We start from the raw sequence: 12826 nt of genomic DNA on the forward strand, positions 1-12826 counted from the left end.
TCTAGCAAAAAAAGGGAACTTTCTATGATAGGATTATTCTGTTTGTGAACATTAAATTTAATTAAAATCTCATTAAAATAAAAAAAATGTAAAATTCATAAAAATTTATTTATTTAAAGAGTAATGTTAGGGACACCAACTCAAATTCTCTCTTGTGTATTAACTGATGTGTCATGTGAATTGTCATTTTTTATTAGTAGATGCAATATCTTATCATTGATTGACGTGACAATATTTTAAACATCTACCAATGTAAAAATGATAAATCATATACCAGATCAATTAGTACATAAAAGTTAAAATTTGAGTTAGTGTCTCTAGCATTATTCTTATTCAAAAAAGAGCACACAGTGAGTTAAAAAATCTCATATCAACCACATTCACATCTAAAAGAGAAGCTAAATAAAAATTGTGGTCTAACAATATGTATTATTTAAAAGTTATAGAGAAAATTAAGTAAATAACCATTTTTTGTCACATTTTTTAATAAATGACTGAATTTTTTATTTTTTTAGATACGTGACCAATTCTTTTTGAAAGGACATGACTGGTTTTCTACAATAATTTATCATAGATAAACCGGTGTATCATTAATTCACCAATGATTTACCACCGATAAATCTGTAAATTGTTGTAATGAAATTGATTAATTATTAACTGATATTGGTTAATTAGTGGTAAATCACAAAATTATTTAGTAGTAAATCACCAAGTCAATAAGTCAATAAGTGATAAACTAAAATTAATAAAAAAGGGTATTACTCTACTTTACAAAACCTGGCCATTTACTAAGAAAAGGACTGATAACAGCCACTTGGTTCCAAATCCCAGAAGAACTTGTCTTTAATTGCCAACCTGAATTCTGACCTCTCCGCACCTTTCTATACATTTCTTGGGTAGTCACCTTGTCATGACTAAAGAAGGTGGATACACTTTGTGCAACTTTTTAAATTGATAAAACTATTCTCACACATTGGCGATTCACTAATCTCTAAACAAATCCAATTATATTTTGAAAGACATAATTATCTTTTAGTAAACAAAAGAGACTAGTGAAAATTTTTTTTGAATATCTTCTAGTACAAAAAAAGAAAAAAAAGAAAAATTGTACTAGTAATACATACTTGTGATTTGTGAACTATAAATTTTGCATCGATTGTGAACTATAATGTAGTCTTCTTTTTTTTTTTTTTTTTTTTGCTCAATTTCAAAGGATTTTTTTTTTGTAGTTATGTTTATTAATATGTACGACATTAACTCTTTAATGATAATTACCATAGGTACACAACCTAAATCAGTCGTACACATATTAATAAACATAACTAAAAAAAAAAACTCAATTAGTAAATCTCTTACATATCAGTAAATCTCTTATTTTAATTAATGTATTTTAATTTTATTCAATTCTAAAAACATTATTTATACACAAATTTATTTGGATATATTACAGAACGCTTATTGGGCAATGTCACATGTATTTCCCGAATATACATTTGGGAATATAAAGAAAGATAACAATCCAAATGGGAAAGAAACATGAAATTTTAAATTCAAATTGAATTTAAAAATAAAATTAAACAATAACATATTTTACCAAAAAAAAAAAAAATACATTCAATTAATTTTCTACCCGCTTTCTAGTTTCATCAAGCAAGAAGGATCTAATGCTTGGCTAAACCCCACGCACTGAGTTCATATTTATTTCCATTGTCTACAAAAAGCAACAAAGCAAAAATATTATCAGTATATGTAAAATACTAGTACTGTTAATTATATTGAGTACATGTTATATTATGAATTACCTGAGTACTTATATTGGAATTTAATGTACTTGTTTAGGGAGTTAATTGTACTTTTCGTTTAAAAAAAACTGGAATAGGTTAAGTATAATTGCACTTTGCAACATGGTTGTAAAGGTAATATTTGTCGAATGGAGATTATAAACAAATAGAAGCAAAATATTATTAAGTATATAAGTAATTTTTATACCAATTAAGTATAAAACTTGGGAGATTCTCTGGTATGTTGGCGTACTGATAGGTCAGTTTTTCTAACCGTTAGATCTGCATACTTTTTGATTTTTACGTGATTTTATGCAGATTTGACGGACAGAAAACTTAGCCAATCGATATGTTGGTGTACCAGAGAAGAAGATCTTATAAAACTTTCATGCAAATATTTTATTACCTGAGCATAGACGTTGTGTTAGTAGCGTACATATATAAAATAGTTAAATATGTTTGGAAATAAATTTAACCCTGTTTTTCAACTTTTCATTCACAGGAAGAAATTGCAAGCTTCGTTTAACGTTCTCAAATAAATTTAAATGTTTGAAATAGTATTTTAAAATTGAAATAAAATTATATAAAGTTAATTAAATAATATAGGAAATAATTTTAACTCAGTAATTAAGGTAGTACGTATTAGAAAAAAAAAATAAGTAAAAATTACAAGTTAAAAAAAACAAATTACATAAAATAAACAAGATAACGTAGTACATCCAATTTACTTAATTTTTTATTTTAATATAATTGTGGCAAATACTATAACTTTAAAATAGTTGGTCTTATTCACACACTTATTTTTACTCTTCATACTTTTTCTAAATTAAAATTTATCTTATAAATAAAATACTCTCACATAAACATTAAAAAAAAAAAAAAAACCTTAAAAAGCGAAAAGAAAAATATCCCAAAAAACTCCTAATAGGTGGGGCCTTTATTCCAGTCTGGAGCAATATCAGTCCCACTATATTTGCGACCGTCATTACTCATTATATATTCCTATATATATATATATATAATTAAAGTTCTGTAATGAGCCGAGTGAAACGAAACAGCTGTGAATAGACTGTAGAAAGAATTTCACCAACTTTTGCGGTCAGATTCGGAATCCGCGGTAGATTCTGGTCAACGGTCAGCCGAAAATGACTGCCCGAAATTCTAATCATATCCAACTATTCAGCAAAAAAAAAAAAAAAAAAAAAAAAAAAAAAAAAAAAAACCTCCTTTCCTGCGTAAGCTCTGCGTAAGCTGTTGTATCTGGGTACTAAGAAAAAACAACGCACTCTCTCTCCCCTCTCTCATTCCTCTCGCTTTCTCGGAAAAATTTTGCAGCAAATCCGATAATAGTATGTATTCTCCCCAGTTTTCGGGTCATTAAATATTGTTATTGTGTAATTATTCGCAATTATGAGGTTTTTGCATGAATCACGTAATCGCAATTATTTTATTCTATCTTACGATGTTATTATATAGACACACACGTACATTTGCTTAGTTCAATTTTCTCGGGAAACAAACAGATTGGGTGAGATTTTATCATTTGATATATTGTTATAATCTGCAGCGAGGGTGATCAGGATGGGAGAGAGTGACGAAGGGATCAGGAGGAGGGGATGTTCGTGCTCAAAAGACGATTTTCTCCCCGAAGAGTCATTCAGGAGCTGGGGCAATTATGTCAAGGCGCTCAAAGAGACGCCGTTCCGGTTAAAGGATCGGGTCCTGACCCGGTCATCCGACACGTCGGAGCTGGTGGACATGAAGGCTCGGAGCCAGCATGAGATGAAGAAGACACTCAATTGGTGGGACCTCATTTGGTTCGGCATGGGCGCCGTCATTGGTGCCGGAATCTTTGTTCTCACCGGTCTTGAGGCCAAAGAAGACGCCGGTCCAGCTGTCGTCTTATCCTACGTTGTTTCCGGCATCTCGGCTATGCTTTCTGTTTTCTGTTACACCGAATTTGCGGTCGAGATTCCTGTGGCAGGTCAGCTTAAGTTAATATTAAGAAATCTGTGTTAGGAACACTCAAAAAAAAATTATATATGTTGTAACCAAATAATATTACCAAGGGAATTTTTCGTCTTTATAGCATTTGTATGTGTATTAGAATAAAGAAAACTATATTAATATAAGAAAATTTAATAAAAGTTTAACGGTTTAAGATGTTATTTTTCCATCATAGAATTCTCAAATTTGTAATAGCATGCAAAATTTTTAACACATTTTAATTTCCCTGAGTTTTTTTTTTTTTTTTTGATTGTTAAGCCACCAATTTTTTATTTTTGTTTTTTTTTTTTTAATTTTTAATGGACCCATTGAACTGTGCTCACAGGTACACCTCTTTCTTTTGCACATAATAGATGTAAATCTTCTTTCTACTTCAATGCGATTTCATTTTGTTGAAAATATTGTAATCCCTTTAGACAATTATAAATTCAACCTTTTGTATTTAGCAGTTCTTGATTGACTTTTGGTTTCCCCAAAAAACGCTTGAACAATAATATCGGCTGGTTGTTTGTTTTGCTGAAATATTGTGTACTCGATAGCTTTCTTTTCTTTTCTTTTTCTTTTTTTGCTCGTAACTCGTAGCTTACTTTTTTTAAAGGAGAAAAACCTTTTTCTTTAGATCTGAACTTTAAATTTGATTTCAAGAATGAAAGCGGATTTAAATGTATCTTTTGACTCGCAATTTGAATAATAATTTAATCATTTTAAGTCGGTGTTTCTTCTCGTAACAATTTGAAACTTTTGGTATTTTCGACTAAAATAAGTTACTTTCTTGGCGAATACTGTGATGGAGTTATCTATCCAGTTGTAGTTTGCCTAACTGCTATCTAGTTGTTGCTGAATAAATTTGGATCTAGTCCCCTCCCGTTGCTAATGTACCTTTGACTCTTTTTGCAGCTCATTAATTGCATTCCCATGTGCCTTTTTTTTTTTTTTTTTTTTTTTTTTTTTTTAAAGGTTTTCGTTATCTGGACTAATAATCCACACATATATAGTCAACGCCCATGCTATTAAGTAAGTAATAAGATACTGGCCCATCCGTGGACCCCACTACCATAAATTCTAGTGAAACAGTTTTTTTTCCACCCGCCCCCCCTTATTTGATAAATGTTAAATTTAGATCTGTATTTGAAAGATCAGATTGTGGCGTTATCATGTGAACAAAAATGGTATCATACCAAACCCATTAGTCTCCAATCCTAGAATTTAATTGTCCTCATCTTCCTCCCTGCCTAACTTTTAATTTTCTCACTTGGAATATTGCGTTGTGTGCGTTATACGAAAATTGCGTATAAAAAGGGAAATTAAAAATTAATTTCTGAACTAAATTCATTTTGAGTGCAATATTGTTGTATTTTTGGACGTGTTATGTAAACGGTAGAATTGCAGTAAAAGAAATTTACCTTTTTGGCCATATGATTCCTATTAACAATATGATCAGTACAAAGCGTTCTGATCGTGTTGTCTTACCATTAAAAAAACAAGACCAGTTCATCAACTTAAACGACACTGAATATATATAAATTCCACCCAATTATTAAAAAAAAAAAAAAAAAAAAAAAAAATTCCACATCCATCACCATACCGTTAAAAACTTGAACCAATCAGGATTAACAAAGTTAATCACGTCTAAATCCCGATTTCACTTTACATAAAGTGTATCGAATTAATCAGGGATCTTTGATTTGTTTTTTTGGTGATATGCATTGCTTGATAGTTGATGCTAATATTTCTAATAAATTAATATATAATTGATCTCCTTCAGGTGGTTCGTTTGCCTACTTAAGGGTGGAGCTCGGTGACTTCATGGCCTTCATCGCCGCCGGCAACATCATCCTCGAATACATAATCGGCAATGCTGCGGTGGCCCGGTCATGGACTTCCTACTTGGCCACTCTCCTAAACCACAAGCCAAACGATTTCCGTATAACGGCCTCCAGCCTCAACCCTGACTACAGCCACCTCGACCTCTTAGCGGTCGCTGTTATCACCGGCGTCTGCGCCTTTGCCGTCCTCTCCACCAAGGGCTCCTCCCGCCTCAACTACGTCGCCTCCATCGTCCACCTCATCGTTATCGCCTTCATCATCATCGCAGGCCTCATGAAGGCCAATACCGCCAATTACACCCCTTTCCTCCCTTACGGCGCCCGTGGCGTCTTCAAGGCCTCTGCCGTCCTCTTCTTCGCCTATGTTGGGTTCGACGCTGTCTCCACCATGGCTGAGGAGACAACGAATCCTGGCAAAGACATCCCCATCGGGCTCATCGGCTCGATGATCGCCACCACCGTGCTGTACTGCCTGCTCGCCATAACGCTTTGCCTAATGCAGCCCTACAAACAGATTGACCCTGACGCGCCATTTTCGGTCGCTTTTGAAGCTGTTGGTATGAGCTGGGCCAAGAACCTCGTGGCTCTAGGCGCATTGAAGGGAATGACGAGCGTTTTGCTTGTCGGCGCGGTTGGCCAAGCGAGGTACCTCACCCACATCGCTAGGGCTCACATGCTGCCGCCATGGCTGGCCCACGTCAACGAGAAAACCGGGACGCCCATCAACGCCACAATCTTCATGCTTATTGCAACTTCAGTGATTGCCTTCTTCACCAACCTCGAGATCTTATCGAATCTCCTTTCGATCTAGACTCTCTTCATTTTCATGCTCGTTGCCATCGCCCTTCTCGTTCGCCGCTACTACACAACTGATGTCACAACGAAAGGTGATCAGTTGAAGTTCACTATTTTCCTTGTTGTCATAGTTGCTTCCTCAATTGCGACATCGGCTTACTGGGCAGTTAGTGATGGGTGGATCGGGTACGCCATTACGGTGCCCATTTGGTTGTTGGGAACTTTGGGGCTATCCCTTTTTGTTCCTCAAGCAAAGACTCCGAAAATCTGGGGCGTGCCGTTCGTGCCGTGGCTGCCATCCGTGTCAATAGGGATTAACATTTTCCTTCTTGGCTCTATTGATGGGGCTTCGTTTGTGAGATTTGGTATTTGGACTGGGGTGATATTGGTTTATTATATCTTCTTTGGATTGCATGCTTCTTATGACACTGCCAAGGAGGCTGAGAAGCAGAAGGGCTCTGGGGTTGAATTCACAAAGGCTGAAGAAGGGGACCTATCTATTTCTTATTGAGTTTGATATATGTTTCTGATCAATTCTTAGAGTGTTAGTTAGCTCAGTACGTAGTAGGGATGTAGAAAAGGTGTTTAATATTCATAGTAAAAGAAGTTCTATTTAATTTGGTTCCAAAAAATCCCAAATAAAAAAAAAACACAGAACAAAAGGTTTTCTTTTGGGGTTCGTTTTTGTTTATTGCTACTATTCTCTATCCTTCAATAAACATTGTCTCTTGCAAATTAAAATATCGGTTGTTATAATATTACTATTTAATATTGAGAACTTTTACAGTAAGAATTGTTGTTTTGCACTCCTGCGAAATTGTTATTTTAGTTATTACATTAATTTTTTAATGATTTGATTTGAGAATAATTTTGTATTGTCTATTGTAAATTTCTAATAGGCATATGCAGTACTTACTGCCCTAATGAAAAAGACGATTCTTATCGTAAAAGATCTATATAGTATTTAACATATATAATATAATATATGATGTGAACTCGGTTCGACTATTCACTGTGATGTTCTCTACTTTAGAAATTTCATTAACAAAATATGAAAACAAATTTTATTTTACATTTTTGTGTTTCAGTGTAAAACGAAATCAAACGTAATTTTTAAAATAATTATTAACTGACACACCTTATAAATATTGTGAGAAAACCTTTCAAAATGCTACCAGATGGGTCCTAGTGCTTAGTGGCTAGCCACCACCATTACATGAAGAGAAAAGGCAGCGGATAGAATTGCTTTGTCCAAAGGATGTGCTAAGTAGTACTGGGTAACACCCCAATTTCTACTTAACGGTAAATAGGGGTTTTATCATTAGAATTGACGGAAATGATATCATGACACTTATTACTAACGTGCTATAATTTAGTGATGTTACAGTGACGAAGAACTCGACGTGATATGAAAAGTTCGTGTCAATAACGTGATGAAGTAATATGAAATAAGATTTGTGTTATAATTATGATTTCTAGTTATTTAACCTAACCCAATATTTATTATTTATGAATTTTCTTAGATTTTAATCACACCTCCAAATCTCTGTTTGATTAGGTTACATATATTTTATGCTATCAATAAAAAGAATATCATGTATACATTCTAACATATACTTTATTATAGATGTTAAATATATATATATATATATATATAGTTGATCATATATAACACGTTTTGAAATTATATTATTTTATACATATACATATTAGTTATATGAAAAAAAAAAAAAAAAAGTAAATCATAGGCCTTTCGGCCAATTGACATCAAATATTGTTGGCAACTAATTGCCGTATTAGCTATATAAATAACTCGGTAACTATATAATATAACCATATACCCTACCACTCATTCCACACGTAGCCTCCCATTCTTCTTATTTTCTCTATATATTTTTTTCCCTTTCCTCCTTACTTCTACACTCGTGTTGATCATTTAAAGCTACAACATACTTATGCTTAGGCATTCTCAAATATTTTATATCAAGATTAGGAGAGTTAAAGGTATGCTTAGAAACCCTAATACTTTTATAATATGTTTTATAATTGAAATTTTTCACAAATTATAACGGTATATATTTTTTTAATATGATTTCACCTCTTTTATGTTGCATTTCTAAGGTTATTTAGGTATTCATGATGATTTATTTGTTTGAAAAGAAAAATAATTTGAATTATTAGTTTGTTTTAATCAAGTTTTCATTGACCGAAAAATTTATCTATTGAGATTAATGTACTATGGTTGTGAAAATTCTTATGGTATATTTTATTATGATTTCAATCATAGTAATCATGAATCAATTATTTTAGTTGGGTTTTATTAGACTTTTGATTGGTTATTAAATTACTTCATGTGATACGCCTATTTTCATTTAAATACCTGACAGCCGTTATACTCTAGTGATTTCTAACTTTGTATTGTTCTGTTTATGTTTTTTTCTCTCTCTCTTTTTTTATAAAAAAAATAGACATCTTAATCTTTTATTTAGCTTTTAAATCACTCAAATCAAAAATTTTTTTAATTAGTTATGACTTTTCAAAGTTGACTTAAAAATTTGTCTAATTTAAAATGGACTCGAATTTTAGATTGGTTTCCGGGGACTTGATCTTCATGCATTTTATTGTTAAGGATTTTTTGCATGGATACTTCCTTAATTCGTCGCCTTTGACAAATCAGCATTCGAACTAAAACTCTTGGTAATTGACTCCTCGAATTTTAAAATCTGTTACATTAGTGATCCAATTAAACATGGTATTAAATATTGTGAATTAAAAATAACAAAAGATAGTACAATTAAAACTAGAGTTAAATTTATGAATAGTCTTTGAACTTTTTTTCTTTCTATAATTAGTCTCTTTAGTCAATTTATCTCATGAATAGTCCTCGAACTCAAAAAGTTTCTCTTAGATGGTCCATTTGTTAAATGTTGGATGGAAACTGTTAACTTTACCTTATAAAAGGTCTCTAAACTATTTTTCTCTACTAAATTTAATCCCCAAACCTAAAAAAAAAAAAAAATTTCCAAAATCACATCATTTTTAAAATTATTGGATGTAAAAAAAAATTAAACATGAAAGTTGTACCAAACTTAGTCTCTAAACTAAAACAAAAAAAAAAAGTGATTCTATTGACCGCATTAAATTTTTAAATAACCCAGTATAAACAATGATTTTTTTATATTTTTTTGTTACAGTAGATAAAATAATGTTATGAAATAATCATGTGATACACTTTGTTGTATTGTGGATTGTGGTTTGCATTAATTGCTTTTAAATGTGTTGGGCTTCATTTTTTTGTTTAGTTTTGAATTAAATTAGTTTGTAATTTTATTTTTTATAGAAATTTATTTTTTAATAAGAAAATAAAAAACTAAAGTGACAAAGTGAGAGATAAAAATGTTAAAATTGGTATAATATAAAAGGTATTTATGAAAGTATATATTCTAAAGTTATTATTACCATATAATAATTTATGGAAAGATATATTAATACAGTAGGGCAAATATAATGACACTAAAAAATATATTAAAGTTACACATGTGAATAAATAGATAAAAAAAAAGTCCAATATGTGTAGCAAAAAAAAAAATAATTTTGGTATTTTTTTATTTTTAGAACTAAATTTGGTACAACTTCTTAAATTTAATGTTTTCTATCTACTTAAAAAAAAGAACTAATTTTGGCATATCTTTTATTATTATTTTTTTAAGTTTAAGGATTAAATTTAAAACTTTTAATATAGAGACTAATTTTAAAGAGAGAAAATAGTTTAAAGACTTTTTACAATACAAAATTAACTTTTTTCATCCAAAATTTAACAAAGATACTATTTATAAGAAAATTTTTTAGTTTAGAGACTATGTATGAGGTAAATTGATTACAGGAATAGTTATAGAAAGAGAAAGAATTTCGAATTTAACTCTTACTATATGGAAAAGCCCACCTACTTCGTTCTCTCTCTCACCTTCGACTGCACCCGACGTTATGCGGCGATGGCGGCTTTGTCGTACAGCCAACTAGCGAAAATGAAGTACAACCCACGCTCTCAAGCTTCTTCACCCAAGAACAGTCAACCTCCTCCTTGGCCAACACAAATCAAATCCATATGATTCACAAAACAAAAGGATCCAAATTCTCATCACAAAATTGAACCCATGCTAGATCCATCTCTTCTTATCGCATCGCAGCACAAGAAACAAAGTTTTAAGACTACATTTTCATATCATTAGTGCGTTTTAATTAAAAACACAATCTTTCGGATTGAAACAAAGAACAAAGTCTTTGCTTCGCTAATTTAAATTTTATTAACTTGAACTTTTTTGTTTAAACAGAAAAATTCTAATTGTGTGATTTAAATTTTAATTTAAATTGATATTTAGATGTGCAGTTAAAATTTTAATTCAAATAAAAAAGAAAATTTAAATTTGTGTTTGGTAAATATTAAAAGTAGAGAGAATTGACACATTCTTATTGTTAAAAAATAATTTAAACCGTTAAATTTAAAGGGAAATTAAACTCAAAATTATACAATTTAACTCAATTTCAATAGAAAATATAATTTAAACTTTGTATTTATATTTAAATTGTGTTCACTGTTTAAATTAAACTAAACTAAACAGTGAAACAAACGGGTCAAAGTTTCTTCCCAATGAAAACCGATTCCGAACATAGAGACTCCCCGTTTACTTCGCTGATTCGAGTTTAGAATTCGAGTTGAGATGTGATTTTATGTGAGAACTTTTTACTGTAGCAAAAAAGTTAGATGTGATTGTTTGTGAGAGCTTTTTACTGTAAAAAAATTCAAAATTTAAACTCGAATCAGCGAAGTGAACGGCCCCAAGACTCAACTTCTTTTCTTCTTCTAATAATAATAATTTCAAAATCTTTCTTGGAAATAGACAAGTATGGATGCTCAGCCTAAGACTGCTTTAGTGCTTTGGCATCTGCGACCTCCTCGACTTGGTATCTTCTTTTTCACCTCCAACTCCGTCGCCGCGGACGGTGCTGATTTTCACCACCACAACCTCCCTCCGCTCTCTCCCACCGACTTCACCAACAGCCTATGCGTCCTTGTACGATCCCGAAAAAAGAAAACTCAACCCAGCAAATAACATTTAAATTTCGCAACAGCTTTTTTTAAGTTTTTTTTTTTTTTTGGTTGTTTTGAGTAGAGAGATAATGCAGTGGAGTTGGAGTGGCTGTAGCGGTTCGTTGACGACTCGTTCAAAGAGTAGAACAGGAGAGAGAGGCAAAAAATTCTTGGATTTGCAGATTGGGGATTTCTTTGTTGTTTTTTGTTTTTGTTTTTGTTTTATTTATTTATTTTTGTTAATTTCCAAGTTGAAGTTAAAGACCTCCAATACCGTTATGAGATGGTCATGTGCAAATCATGTGACAAACAACCATCTAAATTTTAACAGAATTATTAAAAGGACTAATGATGCAACACATTTATGAGTTTAACGGGTCAATTGCCACAAATTTTTTTTCTTTTTTTTGTGATCAATTTACCAAAGACCTTAAGTTTCGGGAGTATTCGTGTCAAAAGGCCTATTATTAAAACATGCGTATAATATATCAAATTATTTGTTTTCGACTCAATGTTAGGGTCCAGTAGATTCGAAGAGTCGACATAACTTATCAGGGGTTGACAAGTGTAAGCACACGGCTTGTCAGAAGCGGATCTGACTTGGCCAAGCTTCGATGTGGATGAGGATGGCGGGACCTCCGACGAAGAAGTGGAGTCGGTTAGACCCAAATTAGGCAGAAGGACGCGTGTCCTAGGATCCTCTTTGTTGCTGAAATGACGAAAATGTGTTGCGAAATACGTTAGAGAATCCACAAAAATAAATAAAAGAACTTTGGAGATAAATAATGGTGGGAGGTGCGACCAAGTAGTTGATGGAGACGGAGAAAAGGAGGCCAAAGGTGTCTTGATAGAGCAGTGCTCTGGAGACAAGCGCGGGCTGCTCCAGGAGCAAAAATGGAGACTCAAGTGGTGGATAAAGCTTGGAGGAGAGTGAGAGTGAAGTTGGTGAGGTGGATAAGGCTATGGTGAAAAGAACTCTAAGAGCAGCACGTGTTGCTCTAGAAGTGAGATCAGTGCTTGGAGCACTTGCCCCGGCGGTGAGTGGAATTGACCCTGAAAATGAAGACTTAGACGTTGCCAAAAAATATATGAAGAAACTTTGAAATGTTTTAAGATGGCGGTGGAAATGGATCGAAAAGTGTTATGGAAAGGTTTTCAAGGCTATCAACACTTGGAAGGAGTTTAAATACCTTGAAGAACCTTAAGTCTTTGTAGCAAGAGACTAGAGAAGTCTGAAGGACAGGGGGAGAGAGAGAGAGAGATATATATATATATATATATATATATATATATATGAAGAGGATAAAGAGAGTGGCTGTGGGTGGTGA

The 12826-nt window shown here is 32.4% G+C and overlaps 1 protein-coding gene across 1 annotated transcript; it reads left to right on the top strand.

Moving 5' to 3' along the window:
* The first annotated feature begins 3030 nt into the window (after nt 1–3030).
* Nucleotides 3031–7061, top strand: LOC21402662 (cationic amino acid transporter 1). Its single transcript, XM_010094364.2, has 3 exons — nt 3031–3130; nt 3349–3765; nt 5554–7061. Exons 2-3 carry the CDS (start codon nt 3363–3365, stop codon nt 6423–6425), a joined length of 1275 nt encoding a protein of 424 aa, XP_010092666.1. The 5' UTR covers nt 3031–3130; nt 3349–3362; the 3' UTR covers nt 6426–7061.
* The last annotated feature ends 5765 nt before the right edge of the window (nt 7062–12826 follow it).

The sequence above is a fragment of the Morus notabilis genome, unplaced genomic scaffold (assembly GCF_000414095.1).
Source record: "Morus notabilis unplaced genomic scaffold, ASM41409v2 Scaffold114, whole genome shotgun sequence".
NCBI classification, from domain to species: domain Eukaryota; kingdom Viridiplantae; phylum Streptophyta; class Magnoliopsida; order Rosales; family Moraceae; genus Morus; species Morus notabilis.